The sequence below is a fragment of the Leuciscus leuciscus genome (assembly GCF_965113295.1).
Source record: "Leuciscus leuciscus genome assembly, chromosome: 9".
NCBI classification, from domain to species: Eukaryota; Metazoa; Chordata; class Actinopteri; order Cypriniformes; family Leuciscidae; genus Leuciscus; species Leuciscus leuciscus.
In genome coordinates this window covers 32,301,961-32,321,747 of record NC_138733.1, presented here as the reverse complement: position 1 = coordinate 32,321,747, position 19,787 = coordinate 32,301,961, and the positions used below count along the sequence as shown (strand labels likewise).

At 41.3% G+C, this 19,787-nt stretch overlaps 1 protein-coding gene across 1 annotated transcript; it reads left to right on the top strand.

Annotated features, from left to right (window-relative positions):
- Nucleotides 1–18,131: 18,131 nt before the first annotated feature.
- Nucleotides 18,132–19,157, top strand: LOC309506563 (G-protein coupled receptor 35-like; the record flags this gene model as incomplete). Its single annotated transcript, XM_082180406.1, has 2 exons — nucleotides 18,132–18,803; nucleotides 19,152–19,157. The coding sequence occupies 2 exons, from the start codon at nucleotides 18,132–18,134 to the stop codon at nucleotides 19,155–19,157; spliced, it is 678 nt and encodes a 225-aa protein (XP_082036532.1).
- Between the last annotated feature and the right edge of the window lie 630 nt (nucleotides 19,158–19,787).

The following is a 19,787-nucleotide window of genomic DNA, read 5'->3' as shown; positions in this document are numbered from 1 at the left end:
TCTGGCCCCAAGCCTTATACGGGGGGGGCACAAGAGGCAACCTTCTCAAAATATGAGGAGCTGGCGGCTGTCCCATGAGGCTGCCCCCTGGCAGCAACCCCCTGAGACCTGGACTGACAACTGTGGATAGCTGATTGTCGCTCTGCCTCCTGAAGCCTCTCAACAACGGTTCTTGCCGCGTCGCCAAAGAGGCCAGAAGGCGAAAGGGGGGCATCGAGAAGGAAGGCCCTGTCCTTCTCCCCGATCCCCAAGCGATTTAGCCATAAATGTCTCTCTGAGACGACTAGTGTTTCCATAGAACGGCCAATGGCACGGGCCGTCTCTTTAAAGGTCCCGTTTTATGCCCCTTTTCACAAGATGTAAAATAAGTCTCTGATGTCCCCAGAGTGTGTATGTGAAGTTTGAGCTCAAAATACCCAACAGATCATTTTTTACAGCATGTTTAAATTGACATTTTTTGGGGCTCAGAAAAACGAGCTGTTTCAGTGTGTGCCCTTTAAATGCAAATCAGCTGCTGCTGGACGACACAGGGGGCGGAGCTTCATGAGCTCGCGCTCAGTCTGTCAGGAAAAATTCATCTCACGGAATGATGATAATATCAGAAACTCTCAGTAACGGCGTTCATTTCGAGTCGGACAATAATGCCTACAGAGTCAGAGTGCTGTATAGAGATGAAACAGGTATGGTTTAGTAGTTTAATTACGGTTATTATAACGTATTTGTCATCTGCTTGTAGGCTATGTATCCATTATTTATTAATAGCCTACAAGTCTGCTGTCTGAATGATGATCAAACATGTACTGATGAGTTTAATAAAGTTTATTGTACATCACACAAAAGATGAAGCGTCAGTTTTACTTCAGAAAATCACCGTAAGAGCTGAGTAAACACAGTAGCCTAAGTTATAAGAAGTGCGCAAGTAGCCAGTAGAGTTGAGGGAGCATTCCTGTGGGCGGAGGTTAGTCAAGAAACGGTTCTAGTGACATCATTAAAGAAGGAAGTAGAGGGATGTAGTCCAATCGAGCCGTTTTTTGTAGTCAACTTCTGTTAAATAAAATATCTCGCTTGGCATTGAACTTTGAGCTTTATAATTTTACAGATATTATTTATGCTCTAACAGCAACATTACACACTAACTAAAGTTTGAAACATGGGATCACGCAGAACGGGACCTTTAATAATACGGAGAGATAAGTCAGCCACTCTACGAAATTCAGTAATACAGTCGAGTGAGACCTCCCAGTTATCATCCACCTCTTTGAGGAGGTCAGCCTGGTATGCCTGTAATAACCCCATCATGTGTAGGCATGTACCGGCTCGACCCACCACCATATATGCTTTCCCTAACAAATTCGATGTACGAGATTTGGAGGGAAGTGTCTGAGCTATCAGGGGTTACGCAATGTCGGGGAGAAAATATTTCACAAGATATTCCTCAACCCGAGGCATCACCTCATAACCATTCTCATTAGATTCCCTAATGGATGAGTAAATATACATGGGGGGGGGGGGGGGGGGGGGGGGGAATAATTGAGATGAACATGGATTTTTCCACGATCTTGATATGGTATGATTGATATTCAGTATGGAGATCAGTGAAAAAGGGAAGGCTCTGACACAAAGATTGTGACTGGGTCTGCAGAAAGCGCTCATTCATTTTATTTTTCTTAGTCGCTTCCTGCTTATTAGATGGCCATTCAACATTTAATTTAGCCACTGCCCTGGTTACAACCTCCAGCAACTCCTCAATAACGGGAATATGGGGTGGCGAATCCCCATATCCACGTGATTCGGTGTTGAGAATATCTAACTCCTCGGAGCCAGATAAATCAAACGCCGTGTCTTTAACACGGTCGGAAGAAGACGCAGCGTGGGCTTCCGAATCGTGCGCGAGACCAGTGGAGCTGGTTAATAAACACTGAGAAAGGGTCGCAACCGTCTCAGTATTATATGGCAGCCCCACGTGCGAATCCCATGCATACAAGCGGTGCGCTGCCTCAACATACTTATGTCATGCAATAAAATGCTAATTAATTACACATCATACAATGTGATTCCCTGGATTTTTGTTTTAGATTTCGTCACTCACAGTTTTATGGCGCTTTTCCTCTGCATGGTACGGTACGGCTCGGTTCGGTACGGCACGCTTTGGCGCTTTTCCACTGCATGGTACGGTAACGGCTCGGTTCGGTACGGCTCACTTATGGCGCATTTCCACTGCATGGTACGGTACGGCTCGCTTCGGCTCGCTTTAAATGGTACCACCTCTGTTGAGGTTCCAAGCGTACCGTACCGATACTAAAATGTGACGTGAAAACACTGCAGATCACTGATTGGTCAGACAGAATCATCACTACCAGCGTCATTGTATTTACGACACGTGACACTAAACCCGCTAGATTTAAATAGCCAGTAGACAACAGCCAACGCTGTAGCGCCTGTTTTAAAAGTATTTGCTTAAACAAAAAAAGAGTATAAACTTAAAAAAAGAAATGGCTGAATCGTGGTCAGTGGACGAGGTGCAGACGTTCCTCTCGTTGGTTGCCGAGGAGTGGATGGAGAAACACGGAATGAAAAATTCGCATTTAATATGATGATGTCATGGCAGTAGAGACGGCAACTATAACGATCAGTCCCACCCACTTTGAAGTGGTACTAACTGCAGTGGAAAAGCAACCGAGCTAAAATGAACCGAACCGAACCGTGCCGTACCGAGCCGAGTCGTACCACGCAGTGGAAAAGCTCCGCGCCGAGTCGAACCGTACCGAGCCAAACCGAGCCGTACCATGCAGTGGAAAAGCGCCAGAAGAGTACCTATGATAAAAATGACAGACTTCTACATGCTTTGTAAGTGGGAAAACCTGCAAAACCGGCAGTGTATCAAATACTTGTTCTCCCCACTGTACCTCAAATGGGGTAAAAACTGCACCCCTGGGGGGCAGGAGCTGCCCAAAATTTCCCATTGACTTACTATGGAGTAGGATGGCCCATGAAATGCATGCGTTTCACCTACTATGGTAAATTGCATAGGGATTTTGTATTGAACATAGATCTGGATCACAGTGTCATAGAGACAAGGGGGCGGGCTCATTTTACTCAGACAACCAATCAGTCTCTCAGGATCATTGTAAAGCTATCAAGCCACGCCCTAGCAACCGTTTAGAGCACCTTAGCAACAAGTTTCATAGACTTCCATTTAAAGAGATCAAAGGGATATCTCCGGACTGAATTGTCATAGAAACATGAGGGTGGTTTCATTTGACTCGGGGAAGCAAACGGCAAATCATGAATCACCTCAACACTTCCTTGCCCCTCCCTAGCAACCATTGTCGAGCACCTTAGCAACCAAAATTCATAGAGGGATATCTTTTATTCTGAATGTCACAGAGGCATGGAAGTTGATTTTTATCATTCATAGTGACAAGAAGCCTTTGCAGTTTCAATTTCAATTTCAATTTCAATTTCAAAACACTTTATTTGTCCCCAAGGGGCAATTAATGAGGCCATGTAGAGTCACGTAAACAATACACATAAAAAACATCATACATTAAATAAATAGTAAGTGTGCACGAAATACATATTAATAAAAAATCCACTTCAAGTGGATACCAAAAAAAAACAAAAAACTAGTCCATACCATATATAAGAATTAATAAATAAGTAATTATATATATGTTTATAACAGAGTACAAAAAAAAACACAGGAACAAAGGTTTTGGAACAAAGGTTGCCTTCCTCCTTTGAGTCCTACAACATGGACAAAGAAGCCGTCGCCCTGAAGGGAGCCACTCAAAAACAGAGAACATGACATGTGAAGTGTCTTGTAAAATCCTTCCAGCCAATCTCAATGTTTGCTGATCACTTATAGTAGAAAGTGCCCTAATAGGGAGTCCAATTATTTTTGAGCAGACTTTAGCCGTGCGCTCCAGACTTTTTCTATTTTGGAGGCTAATAGAATGAAACCAGCAGACAATGGAAAATGTAGTGACACTTTCAATGTAGGAGTAGTAGAACATGATAAGAATGTTCTTACTGACTCCAAAGGAATTGAGCTTCCTTAGAAAGTACTGCCGCTGCTGGAATTTCCTCAATATCTCCTCTGTATTACAGGCAAATTTAAGCAGACTGTCAAAGGTTGTCCCCAGGTACTTGTACTCTTTGACAATCTCAATTGGTTTTCCATGAATAACAGTATGGACTGCCATAGCCATCTGCCTCTGCTTATTAGAAAAGGTTACTACCATCTCTTTAGTCTTATTCACGTTAAGTTCCAAACAGGAGATGTCACACCACTCAACACATTTCTGAAGTGTTGGGCCATGATGCTGTGAATATGCAAGAATATGTGGCTGTAAGGTCTTGAATGCCGAAGAAAAATCAGCAAACAAAAATCTGGCTGTGGTATTAGGAGACTCAAGATGCTTATGAACAAGGTCTGTGATAAACACTTTTGCATCATCAACCCCTCTACCTGTGCGATAAGCAAACTGAAGTGGATCCAACTGTGAGTCGGTTACTTTAGTAATATAGTTTTTAATAATCCTCTCGATTGCCTTAATCACAAGAGAGGTGAGTGCAACAGGCCTCAGATCATTTAGGGCTTCTATGGAACTCTTTTTAGGTATCGGAATAACTGTGGAATGTTTCCATAGGTGAGGGACTACACCACTGGCCATGGAGTTCTGAAACAAGGTCTGAACCCTTATCCACACAAAAGGAGATGTACGATGTCACTATGTCCCCTTGCTCATTAATATCACTTGATGGAGCTATGAGCATATTCCAATCAGTTATTTCAAAGCATCCCTTTAATCTATCGATGCTATCATTAGTCCATTGTTTAATAACCTTGACAACCTTCTCAGTCCTCCTAATAACCGGCAAATAGGCTGGTGCAAGTAATACAGAGTAGTGATCAGAAGAACCAAGTGGTGAGAGAGCAATAGATCTATATGCACCTAAAATTGAGCCATAGCATTTATCTAATATTTTCCCCAGACGAGTAGTACATGTGACATACTGTTGGAAACCTTTCAAGGATTTTTCTACCTCACAGTGATTAAAATCACCCAGAATGAATTTGGGAGAATCTGGAGATATTAATTCCAGTCTGTCTAAGGTGTTCTTAATATGCTCTATGGCTGTGGTAGCATTTGCTCTCGGGTGTATATAAACCAATATAATCAGAATCAGAATCAGAATCAGAATGAGCTTTATTCGCCAAGTGTGCACAAACACACAAGGAATTTGTTGTGGTTTTTACAGGAGCTCTTGGTACATACATACATATATGACATTAGAACAGGCATTTAAATGAGAACATAAATAAATAGAATAAACAATAATAATAGTTCTAGTATACATCTGAAACAGAAGACTTATTTACAGATTTGTGCATTGTGTGTACAGCTCTAAAATGTGTATATGTATTTACACAAAAAAAAAAACCTCTTGCTTCTCTCTCAAGTACTGAATGAATTATACAGCAGGTGTTAATTGCTGTTTTAGCTGTTTAAGCTGGAGATAGCATGGGGGAAAAAACTGTTTTTGTGCCTAGATGTTCTAGTGCGCAGAGATCTGTAACGTCTGCCTGACGGCAGAAGTGCAAACAGGTTTTGGCCGGGGTGGGAGGGGTCTGTGATGATGTTCCCTGCCCGTTTCTTCACTCTGGCATTGTACAAGTCCTGAAGGTTGGGGAGGTGTACACCAATGATCCTTTCAGCTGTCCTAACAGTCCGTTGTAGTCTTCTTATATCTGATTTGCTGGCTGACCCAAACCAGACAGTTATAGAAGTGCACAGAACCGACTCAATAACAGCTGAATAAAACTGAGTCATCTGCGCTTGTGGTAGGTTGAACTTTTTCAGTTGACGAAGGAAGTACAACCTCTGTTGGGCCTTTTTGACAATGGAGTCAATGTGATTGTCCCACTTCAGGTCCTGAGAGATGGTAGTGCCCAGGAACCTGAATGACTCCACTTCTGTCACAGTGCTGTCCATGATGGTGAGAGGGGGGAGTGCAGGGGGGTTTCTCCTAAAGTCCACTATCATCTCCACAGTTTTGAGCGTGTTCAGCTCCAGGTTGTTATGACTGCACCAGATAGACAGCTGTTCAACCTCTTGTCTGTAAGCAGACTCGTCACCGTCCTGGATGAGGCCAATGACTGTGGTGTCGTCTGCAAACTTCAGGAGCTTGACGGAGGAGTCTTTGGAGGTGCAGTCATTTGTGTAGAGAGAGAAAAGCAGTGGGGAGAGAACGCACCCCTGGGGGGCACCAGTGCTGATGGTAAGGGTCCGAGATGTGACTTTTCCCAGCCTCACTAGCTGCTGCCGGTCTGTCAGGAAGCTGATGATCCACTGACAGATGGAGGAGGGCACAGAGAGCTGGGTTAGTTTATTCAGGAGGGTATCCGGGACGATGGTGTTGAAAGCGGAGCTGAAGTCCACAAACAGGATCCTTGCATAAGTCCCTGGTTTGTCCAGATGTTGGAGGATGTAGTGCAGTCCCATGTTGACTGCATCATCCACAGACCTGTTTGCTCGATAAGCAAACTGCAGGGGGTCCAGCACCAGTCTCTCAAATGACTTCATGACCACAGATGTCAAAGCAACAGGTCTGTAATCGTTAAGTCCAGAGATTTTAGGTTTCTTGGGTACCGGGATGATGGTGGAGTGTTTGAAGCAGGAGGGGACTTCACACAGCTCCAGTGATCTGTTGAAAATCAGTGTGAAGATGGATGACAGCTGGACAGCGCAGGCTTTGAGACAGGCTGGTGAGACACCGTCTGGGCCTTTGGCTTTCCTTATCTTCTGTTTCCTGAAGACTCTGCATACATCCCCCTCACTGATCTGAGGTGCAGGCTGAGAAGCAGTAGGGGGGAGGGAGGGGGGTGTTGATGGTTGTGTGTAGAGACGGTCAGAGCGGGTGTGGGGTGTGAGAGCAGGCTTTTCAAATCTACTGTAAAATACATTGAGATCGTCGGCCAGTCGTTGATTCTCAACAGTGAATCAAGACAGTGATGGTGTCTTGTAGCTGGTGATGGCTTTCAGGCCTTTCCACACTGATGCAGGGTCGTTAGCTGAAAACTGGCTTTTCAGCTTTTCAGAGAAGCTCCTCTTAGCTTCTCTGATCTCCTTTGTCAGTGTGTATTTGGCCTGTTTGTACAAGGCTCTGTCCCCACTCCTGTAGGCATCCTCTTTGGCCTGACGAAGATGTTTTAGTTTTGCAGTGAACCATGGCTTATCGTTGTTATATGTTAAAAAAGTCCTAGTGGGGACACACATGTCCTCACAGAAGCTGATGTAAGATGTCACAGTGTCAGTGAGCTCATCCAGATCAGTGGCTGCAGCCTCAAAAACACTCCAATCAGTGCAGTCAAAACAACCTTGTAAGACCTGCTCTGTTTCGCTGGTCCATCTCTTTACAGTTCTTACAACTGGCTTAGCAGATTTAAGTTTCTGCTTGTAGGCTGGGAGAAGATGAACCAAACAATGATCAGAGAGTCCCAAAGCTGCTCTGGGGACAGAGTGGTATGCGTCCTTTAAAGCAGTGTAGCAATGGTCCAGTATGTTAGTGTAGTAGTAGTAGTAGTAGTAGCCTTTATTGTCACATAGTCACAAGTACCAGTGAAATTAGCCATCAACCTGTCCATACATACAATATGACAAGGGGGTAGACAGGACAGGAAGACAGAGCATTGAGGAAGAGAATACAGCATAACATGAGGAGAGGTGAGGAGAAAAAAAAGGCAACCCCCAGACTATGCTCCTGTAAGGAGTACAGTTTGGGAACAGTAAAAAACACCTCAGAAACATTAGCACATAATCAGTACACAGCATGAACACACAAGACTTGCAACAGGGGAGGGGAGTTGGGGATGGAGGTAACCCAGCACAGGCAAGCAGCCATCCGGTCCTGCAGCCATTCTCGGCGCTGGTCACAGACCCGCCTGTCAGACTGGTGGTACAAAGCGTCGAAGGCGAGGGATGGGGGTTGGGGGGTGATTGCATATCTCTGTATATATGTAAGAGTTCGTGTATGTGTAGGCCTGAAGAGTCGCTACGCCTGGCATCATAATCTAGGTGCCTCAGTCCGCAGGATGTCATAGCGATACACAGCAGTTGCCATGGAGTCAACCTTGATCAGGTCCCAGACAGAGTCAACAATCAGCAGGTGTCAGTGGGGAGTGGGGGAAGGAACGCTAGAGCGTCTCGCTGCGGTGCTCTTCCGGGGAGTTGTTGTTCCAGCAGCAGCCTCGGCCAAGGCCAGTGCTGGTTGAGGGGGGCCGAAAGCAGATAAGATTGGGGTTGTTTGGTCTTGGGACGAGTAGCCGCATTCCAATTTACACAGCTCCTGGTCCATTTTGGACTCCGAAACGATCCATTTGCCTTTGCAAAGCTGTGAGCTTCTCCATGATGTTATCCATATAATGGTTTATAGTCACAGTCTGAGTGCTGACAGCTCTGCCCACTGCTTCAATCATGACAGGCAGCCTTGTGGGGTTTTGGACAGCTGTCACCGTCTTCTTAATTCCTCGATAAACCAGGGCAATGCCTAATCCAAACAGCAGAAAACCTGTTATCATGGTTCCGAATAAGTAGATATCTTCAATGTCCTCCACGGAAAGAGCCGCCAGACACACGACCCGCCACCTCTCCCACGCGTCCATCGTGTAGCCAGCTGCGAACGTTCCGGCAGGGCAGTCAGGTTCCCCCGAACCCAAGCTTCTCGTCGAGAAGATGGTGTCAATTGCGTTGAGAGACCAGTTGATCAAATCCATAATTTCTTAGTTTGGAGAGCAGTGCGGAGAGAGTCTCTCAAAGTACAAGACAGTAGACTAGACGAGACGAGAGAAGCAAAGCAGGGGAGATAAGGGAGAGGAGGGGAAGAAAAATGCGACCGCCTTCGTTGAGAGCCATAGTCAAAGTAGTAGTGTCCCTGGTGGGGCAGGTGATGTGCTGTCTGAATTTAGGCAGTTCACGGGTGAGATTAGCTTTATTAAAATCGCCGAGAATGATAGTGAAAGAGTCCGGGTAACTTTGCTCCGTGTGTGTGATCTGATCAGCCAGCTGTTGCAATGCTGCGCTCACACACGCGTCAGGGGGAATGTACACACTCGCCAGAATAAATGAGGAAAACTCCCGCGGCGAATAAAAAGGCTTACAGTTAATGAAGAGAGCTTCCAAATTAGGGCAGCACATCTTCGTCAACACTGTCACATCTGAACACCAGCCTTCGTTGATATAAAAACATAATCCACCGCCTCTCGTTTTCCCAGTTAACTCGGCGACGCGATCCGCTCTGAACAGCTGGAAGCCCGTTAGATTTAGTGCACTGTCCGGTATGGAACCGTTCAGCCATGTTTCTGTGAAGCAAAGAGCAGCCGAGTTTGAAAAGTCCTTGTTTGTGCGGGTGAGGAGTAGTAGTTCGTCTGTTATATTTGCTAGAGAGCGGAGATTTGACAAGTGAATGCTCGGCAGCGGAGTCCTGAATCCGCGCTGTCGAAACTTCACGAGCGCGCCCGCGCGTTTCCCTCGTTTGCGTCTTTTGAAGCGCTTGTACAGGATCGCAGCTCCGCCAACTAGGATGTCAAATAAAATGTCGGAATGCTCAAAAGTCGGCAAAATGTCGTTTGGTGTGTTGTTCCTGATGTCTAGGAGTTCGTTCCTAGTTAAACTGACGGGGAAAAGGTTACATAAAACAGGACAAACAAACAAAAACAGTAAAAGTACTGAGGAGCTCAAAACCGAAGCAGCCATCCGCGGCGCCATTTTATATATAAAAAAAAGCTGTGGAAATTCCCTGGGCAGATAAAAAGGGCGTAGAGATACAGCCAAAAGTTCAATGTCAGGGGTGCACAACTTCTCCCTTACAACAATCGTTGGGCACCAGCGTGCATTTATTTACATACAAACACCGCCACCAAGCTGTTTACCCGTAGACTCACTGTCCCGGTCAAGTCTCAGGGGAGTTCCAAAGCCATCTAAACATAAAGTGTCATCATTATCGTTCTTATTTAGCCATGTTTCAGTAAATGCAAAAATGGAAGCAGTCCTGTATTGATGCATATAGTTCACGTTAGCTTGCAGTTCATAAATTTTTCGTACGAAGAGAATGGACATTGGCCATAATGACTGATGGGAGCGATCGATGTTTACATTTCTCCCACTTGAGTCTAGCTCGTATTCCTCCCTTTTTCTTCCCCCTTCTCGTTACCTTCTTGTTTTGAGAAGAATCCCTCTGGATAGACCTCTTACGTATTATTTCCTCTGAAATCCTCTCTGTAACAATAGCCTGATGAGGGTGGAATTGCAGCTGCAGCAGAAGGTCTCTTGTATGTAAAAATGTAAAAAGACCAATGACCAGAAAAGTCTTTTGTAATCCATATTGATTGCAAAGTGATATTCCAACAGTCAGTCAGCATGAAACTCACGTGTAACCATGTATAAAACGCAATATCCTCTCAATATAACATGGACGGTCTTAATATAATCCAAAATAGATGCACTCAGTATATAAACAAACAAACAAACAAATACCATAAAAACTATACGATTAAAAAAAAAACTATTAATTTACGTTACTCTACAAGCCACACGGTCAGCCACATGAGCAGCGACCCGCTGCTTCATCATTAGCAGCTGCCAAGCAACTCCATAGCAACCAAACAGAGTACCCTAGCAACCATTTTGCAAGACCTATATCTCTGCATCAGAACATCGTATAGAGATGGGGGTTGGGTTATGTCATTCATACTGACAAGCAGCCTTTGAGGTTTCATGATTGGCAGCTGCCAAGCCACTCCCTAGCAACCAAACAGAGTACCCTAGCAACCATTTAGCAAGACCTATATCTCTGCATCAGAACATCGTATAGAGATGGGGGTTGGTTTATTACTGACAAGCAGCCTTTAGAGTTTCATGATTGGCAGCTGCCAAGCCACTCCATAGCAACCAAACAGAGTACCCTAGCAACCATTTAGCAAGACCTATATCTCTGCATCAGAACATCGTATAGAGATGGGGGTTGGTTTATATCATTCATACTGACAAGCAGCCTTTGAGGTTTCATGATTGGCAGCTGCCAAGCCACTCCCTAGCAACCAAACAGAGTACCCTAGCAACCATTTTGCAAGACCTACATCTCTGCATCAGAACATTGTATAGAGATGGGGTTTGGCACTTTTGACTCATGCTAGCAAACAGGACTTCCAACATGCTACACATGCTAGCTGTAAATAGCTACATGCTAATAGTGATTAGGTAAGTGCTGAATCATGCCAAGAAAACTCCAATTGTAACCATCTGTGACAACTAACAACCACCTAGTAACACCACAGCAACCACCTAGAATACCTTAGCAACTGCCCTGAACACCCTAGCAACTGCCTAGAAACGCCATAACAACCACCCAAAATACCATAACAACCGCCTAGCAACACCATAGCAACCACCCAGAACACCCTAGCAACTGCCTAGCAATGCCCTAGCAACCACCCAGAACACCCTAGCAACCACCTAGCAACACCATAGCAACCACCCAGAACACCCTAGGAATGCCCTACAAACCACCAATAATACCCTAGCAACCGCCTAGCAACACCATAGCAACCACCCAGAACACCCTAGCAACTGCCTAGAAACGCCCTAACAACCACCCATATCACCCTAGCAACCATGCAGAATACACTAGCAACACAATAGCAACTACCCAGAACCCCCTAGCAATGCCCTAGTAACCACATAAAGAGCCCTAGCAACCGTACAAACACATTAATGAGCCATATCTCAGCACCAGAACATCGTACAGATATGGGGGTGGGGTCTTTTGTTTTAGGTGAGTAACCAGTCTGTAAATATCATCATGGTAACTGTGTAACCACACCCTAGCAACCGTTTAGAGCCACCTAGCAACCATTTTGTAACAAATAAAAGCCATATTTCAGCTCCAGAATATCGTACAGACGTGGTTGTTGGCTTGTATGCAATCATTTACAACACCCTAGCAACCAAGTGGTGAGTTTTGTCACTGCAAGCACCCACTCACATTTTCTTCAGGAAATGTACATTCTAGTTCTAATAACTACTATGAGCATGACTATCATATATATCCCATTTGCTACAACAGGATTGTTTACCATTCTAACAAACCACTATATTCATACACTTTGGATCACAGGTTTGATCTGTTATATACTGGCTGGTTTTGTTCAGCCTGCTCTTTATCTGCACCGCACTGGGAAACTCTCCTGCCTTTGATTTTACCATCCTCATATAATTGTTTAATGAAATAATGATTCATAATGAATAAAATAATATTACACAAAATTACTAAGTAACTTTTTTTCTGATACATTGCTTTTTCATGATATTATGCTACTTCAGATGTTGCCTTTGCAGTGTAAACATTTTACAATCCTCTGTGCATAACTTCATAACTAATAGTTATTATTATATTTACAGATTTAAGTTTATTCTGCACTAAGATGTAGGTATTTTCCACACATATATTTTACTATGTTTAAATAATATCATTAACGTATTGATAGTCTACCACGCAGCATTTTTAACACTTTAGAGAAATTTCATGCATAAATGTAAATGTAGGAATCAACAGGGGTTAATTTAGGATAATCAAGCTTTTAGTGTTGTTTATATGTCTATGAGGTGTTTGTAATATGCTTTAAGGCAAACCATGTGCAAATTCATAAGTCAACATCATTGCTGAGTATTTTCTCCTTAAAACTGCAGTGAACCAAAGACAGTCTCAAAAACACGGTTTGAAATCGGTTTCTGACATCACAAACTACCAATCAGGTCAACGAGTGAATGTCAACGAGTGGATCTCTGAGCTGGTGCGAGTGAGTGGAGGCGGGGCTAATTTGCATATTCATAGAACCGCGTATAGCCTACTAAATGAGGCAAGGGTGTAGAGTTATATTCAAGCCTATTTTAAGGCATGATGAATTCTCTTTCACAGGAAAAAACATTTAAATATGTCATTTTGGTGATCAAAGATGAGTTTTAAGAGATACAATTATTGACTACAGGGGACTTTAAGATTTAGTCAGTCAAAACAGTTTTGAGGTTATCACTGATAAAAAATTATAGTAAATACTACAGAAAATGTAATTTCTGCATGAAAAAGTTAGTTCAGACAAGAATTAAAAAAACTAAGTAAATTCTATATTAGTACTCAATTCAAGCGTGTAGAAATTAAATCGTAAATATCAATGTTATAAAATTAAGTAAAATTACTCAACTTTTCTGATACTGGTGTTCGCATTATGCAATGGGCCTTGAATAATGAAATTTTTTTTTTCACTGTTTTCCAGCTGTATTTACACTGTTTTATCATTGCTTGTGTTGTTAGGATTAGTAACTTGCCATTTTGTGACATTTGGAGTTGAATTTCTTTCATACACAAAAATGATCCAATGTTACCGTCATTGTGTATTACTTCTAATATGGTGTCTTACAAAATATCTATTGTATTATTTACTTAGATGTTTCTAAGTAAAGCATATACTTTTAAAACTGTGGTTTAATTCAATGTTATATTGTTTGAGTGAAATGAATTGTAAAGGAAAATAACTTATTTTCTTTGTTAATTTTACTTAACTTAGTTAAGTAGAGTTTACTTAATTCCATATGTGAAATTTACTTAAAAAAATATATGTGTCCAAAAACCTGCCAAAGTTTTACTTATTGTTTTTTCAGTGCATTTTAAAATGAGATATACCCCATGATTTACTTGCCCTCAAGCCATCCTAGGTGTCTATGACATTCTTCTTTCAGACGAAATCAGAGTTATATTAACAAATGTCCTGGCTCTTCCAAGTTTTATAATGGCAGTGAATTGCAACCAACAGATTGAAGCTCAAAAAAGTGCATCCATCCATCATAGATGAACTCCACACTGCTCCAGGGGGTTAATAAAGGATTTGACTTAAGTGTAAAGTGCAACTTATCCAAGTAATGCGTCATACTGCTGATATTTACGCTACGCCATGACACACTACGCTACTTCCGACGTCTTAAGTTGTGCATTAGGGGCAAGTAGAGACTGCGTATGGCCGTTTGGCTGGAAGCTAGAATTTTTGAACTTTAAAAGTTTAGAATAGAGTTTGATTATGATGGATGGATGCACTTTTTTGAGCTTCAATCTGTTGGTTGCAATCCACTGCCATTATAAAACTTGGAAGAGCCAGGACATTTGTTAATATAACTCTGATTTCGTCTGAAAGAAGAATGTCATAGACACCTAGGATGGCTTGAGGGCAAGTAAATCATGGGGTATATCTCATTTTAAAATGCACTGAAAAAACAATAAGTAAAACTTTCAAGCTTGGAAGAGCCAGGATATTTATTCATATAACTCCGATTGTATTCGTCTGAAAGAAGAATGTCATATACACCTAGGATGGCTTGAGGGCGAGTAAATCATGGGGTATATTTCATTTAAAAGTGAACTACTCCTTTAAAAAAAAAAAAGAAAAGAAGGATGCCTTTAAACTTTAAAATTTTGAAACAAGTGAAAATTGTTATAATTTAATTTCTATTAAAGAGGACCTATTATGCTTTTTTACATTTTCAACTCAGTGTGTAATGTTGCTGTTTGAGTATGAAAAAGGTCTGCAAAGTTACAAAGCACCAAGTCACTGCAAAGAGAGTTATTCTGTATATCAATAAAACCATTTCTGAACATCATCATTCAAACATTCTGAAAATTTTGAGCATCGATTGTAGTCTTTTTGTGGGGGGTTTTCTGGGAACGTCACGTCACAATATCCCTCATTTCAACAATTCCTGCCTAAGGCATGCGCAAAAAAATGGGTCAGGGTCTGGTTGAGTTGAGTTAGTAGTGTGTTGAAACTCGCGGTTATGGTAAGGGGAGTGACATTTTCGAAACCCACTCGAATCGGTTGACCAATCACAACACACTGGTCCAGCCGGCAAATCAGAGTACATTGCTCTTTTCGAAAGGAGGGTTCCCTATTTAGACAGGACCTAAACAGAGCGTTACTGAAGACTAGTGCTGCCTTTCAATTGGCCTACTTATAATACGCCCCAAAAAATGTACTCTTTTTGTGAAGAAAAAGTGCTTACTTTTGAGCATTGGCGTAGGAACTGGGGGGGACGTGTGCCCTCAATATTGGAAAATGCTTCATGTGTCCCACCCAAAAATAAGCCTATACCGCAGGGACAAAAACACATTTGTACATTTGGGACTTTTATTTTGAAAGCGCGACAATTTTCCTGCATAGAGAATGCAGAATTATGTTAGTTATATTATAAAATGTTTCATTAAATCACTATTGGAAAACACTCTTATCAGAATAATCCCGGACCCCCCTAGAGGTACCGAGGTCCACCCATGAAACATGGTAGGCTATATGATGGTATACGAAAAATACAAGTTAAATTATCTTATTATTAAATTACATGATCAGGATTTTACCACCTCTGCCTAGTTTTGAACCAGGAAAAACCCTGAAAGAAGATATCCGGTTTTGCCAGCAAGTCAAACCCAGAGTGATAGGTCGAAACCTTCCCATTTCATGCTTGAATAATCACCATTCGCCAATCACCAGCTTCATATTCTTCACTTTTCACCTATAGTCGGAGCATCTGATTGGTAGAGAGAAGTTAACATTACACTAGGAACATACAAATACGTTACAGGTGCGCACCAGCTTTGAACTGGAATAAGACTCGACTTTGTATGAGGTAAATTAGTCTCAGTCAAGCGGTTTAATTTTTTTTTAATTGAATTATGGATACGAGGCATATGACGATTAAATCAACAATGGAATTTTGAATGGCACGTGTGTTATGCTTTGCGAGAGGTGCTAACTAACGTTACGTTAGATAGCTAGCCAAATAGCTATTATAGATATAGCTGGCAATCGATTTCTCTGTGTTAACCTTAGCAAAAGTAAAATGTTCTGTCATCTCATTTCAGAATAATGCCACCCCATAAAAAATTAAAACCATCAAAGGTCATAACGTTACTGAAGTTTTTTACATAGCTGGCAATCGATTTCTCTGTGTTACAAATCAAATATTTGCCTTGTAAAGTGCCACTCTCCTTTCTGCCTGCAATTACAGGGGGGCTTGTACACTTTTATGTTTCCCAACTCCAATATCTGTCTCATAATAAACAGATTGGATGACTTTGTTTATTTATTTGCTGTTTGTGATTCCATACATGTTGTACCACGTCACCATACTATGTTACTATTATGGTGGTGGGATGGACGTTGATTCATAGTGGCCAATATGTCCCCCCAATGTCATTCCTACGCCCCTGCTTTTGAGTGTGTAGCAGAAGAGTAGACCCGCATTGGGACATACTATCACGTCATACAATTGCATCTTTAACGGATGCTCTCTGTCGCATCCTGTCACGCAAACTGACCTGTCAATCATCTTGTCAAAGATAAAATCCTCCACATTTCATTTAATTTCATTTTCTACCATATCGGAGAGAAATTCAGAAGCATGTTGATCTGCAGTCACAGGTCTTTCATGCAGACACTCTTCAGCTTCTCATTGGATTTTCTGTGCAATCAAATGTTCTCTGGAATCTAAAGCGTCCCGCGAATGGCACACAGTGCACTATATAGGGGATAGGGAATGATTCAGACGGTGTAAATATGCTTTCCATTGGGGCGAATGAAGTCTGGTTTCTTGTTAGTGTCACGTGAACCGCCAAAGCACGTACACAGTCTGCTCCGGTCCAGAGACACGAGTCGGTACGTATTAGAAAACGTATCGGACCCATTTGAATTCTGCACAGAATTAAAGCGATATGGAGGAGATTAGGAGGAGAAACGATTTGAGATTAGGAGGAAACTGCGGCTTTACCGGCTCAACGGCTCCGGCTGAGCTGTGATATAAACTAAACGCTATTGGCTATTTAAAAAAAGGGGAGGAGCTGTTCGATATGTCCCGCCCTGTCTTCCACCACAAACTGACTTATCGTTGTACATTTGTTTGTTCTAGTTATTTACACAGATTTATTGTTTATTCTGTATGCGTAATTCAGATATGGCTGGCATGAAGAATGATTACATAAAACTTGACATTCTGTCATAACACAGATATATAGTGGTGTTTTCTTTGTCGTAGTTTTTAAATGCTCAGTCTGACTATTTGAATATCAGGTGTTGAATGAGTAACACCTGACCTGACCAGTGTCAAAGACTGAATCTTTGAACGTTCACTGATTGTATCTGCATACACATCATACTACAAAGATGGTTACTGAAGTTAGAACATTTTCTGCATGAATATAAATAATGGTTGACATATTTCTTTTCTTCAAATGTTTACCCCAGTTTTTATTTAAAGTGCCCCTATTAGGTTATTTTAAATGCTCCTAATTTTGTTTTGGAGTCTCCTACAACAGGTTTACATGTATCAAAAGTCCAAAAACATTTTCCCATAATATACATTGAACATCATCACATTTTTCAATGATTCTTAAATGGACTGGATGGATGAATCAGTCTCTGTAAATCCCTCCTTTTTGCAAGCTACTCTGCTCTGATTGGCCAGATGGCCCAGTTTGTTGTGATTGGTCTACCGCGTACAGCGCACCTGTCTCTATCTCCTGTCAGAAAAAATAAAAAAATAATTATCTTAAGTTTATTCATATCTGATGTTTTATGTGACGTGTAGCAGATGTCATCCTCATATATTCTTGTGACAGCTGTGAAGTCAGTGTACAAAACACAGCACAGAGATTTATACACATCCACAGAGAAACTGGACATTCACTCTTCAGGTGATCAAATTCTGTTTTTGATTTAATTTCTTTTCTTTTTTTTACCACCAACAATAATCAACTGCGTAATTGTGTTTATCTGTCCAAGGGTTTTGGGGCAAGTGTAATTGTTTAGAGATATTGAATTAAAATATACTGTATATCATTTAATAATGAAGTGCTCTGGTTATTTGAATGTAAACAAAGAATTTTTTGAATTCTAAACTGAATCGTTCAAAATATTTAAATCTTACTTATACTGAGTTCATTCACTCAGGTTTAATTCACTGGTTCATTTACGCTTCTCTTTTCCAGTAAATCACAGTTGCAGGATATATTGCTGAAGACAAACAGACAAGGAGATGAACAACTACACAGTGAACTTCACCACACCTGAAGCATCTACAAACTCCACAACTGATTCTTTCTGGTTAATTGAAAGTCTGAGAATTGTTGTGCTCAGCATGAATCTCCTGTTTGGTTTTCCTACCCACTCCTATATTATATGGCTCATCATCACAGGAACAGGAAGTGGAGTCGCATCAGAGTTCTTCAACCTAAATCTCTCTGTTTGTGAGCTTGGTTTCTGTCTGAATTGTTTGTTTTATATAATGTCAGTTTGCTTTCAGAGAATCTTAGAATTACCACTCTTTTTACTAGGCCTATTCCTTACTGGCCGTCCTCTGTTTCAGTGTCTGATCTGTGTTGAGCGTTACCTGGCAGTGGTTCATCCTGTAACCTTTCTGAAGTACAAACCTCTCAGATATAGAGTGATCTGCTGCACTGCAGCCTGGATAACTATTCTTGGCTCCTGCTTCTGTGTCTTATTTATTAACCTGATAGAAAATGGACAAATAGATAGGCCTACACATTTTTTATCACTGCAGTTCGTCCTCTACCTCTGCATCCAGTTGTTTTGTCTTGTGGCTGTTCTGAGAGCTCTGAAGCAGTCAGGACCAGGAGAGAGAAGAAGAGAGAGAGAGGAGGAAAACCACATGAAGAGAAGAGCATTTCAAATCATTCTAATAACTACTGTGAGCATGACTATCATATATGTCCCATTTGCTACAACAGGATTGTTTACCGCTCTAACAAAGCAGTATATTCATACACTTTGGATCACAGGTTTGATGTGTTATATACTGGCTGGGTTTGTTCAGCCTGCTCTTTATCTCCACCGCACTGGGAAATTTTCCTGCTTTTGTGCACCATGAAATGGTGATATATGATTTAGTTGGTATTTAATCATTTTAAATAATTGATCAATTTATTGGCTGTTAAATTAAATCATTTTATGCTAAATATAGTTATTTATTATTATACTGGGAAATTATAAATTCAGTTTTTGGAGCTGATATATTGCTTTTCTTTTTCCTGTCTAGCCTTAAAGGGCCACAATAGTACACTGACTTATAGTTATAGCTTCATGTGGTGGTTTTGGTTATGTTATATGTGCAAGTCAGTGATCTCATTAAAAAGTTGTAGGTATTTGCATGTAAAATATAGTTAGAGCATACATTCTCATACGTTTGCATTGAATGATAACATGCTATTGACAACATGCATCTAAAATGCATTTTACATTTAAACGCTAAGTACAGTTATCTGCAAATAATATGCTGATTTTATTACATGTAATCAGTTATATTAATGAAATACGCTTTAACATTCATAAAAAAGTAAAATGTGCAACAGACAGAAGATATGCATATTCCATTATTTGTTAAGAACAATATTGCTCCATATACAAAAAAAAAAAAAAAAAAAAAAAAAAAAAGATGCAGGCCCTTCATAGATACGACACATTTAAATTTTGTTCACTTTACTTATATCTAATTAAGAGTAATGCATATTTATATTTAATGAGTCTAACATAAAATATTTAAATAGTGTCATCTATAAAATTTATTTAAGTTTGATCAACTCAATTTTGATACATTTAGGAAAGAGGAGCTCCTTCTGTCCATAGGCTATAGGTCTATTTGATATGCCTATCAGACTCAACAGCTTTTGATGAT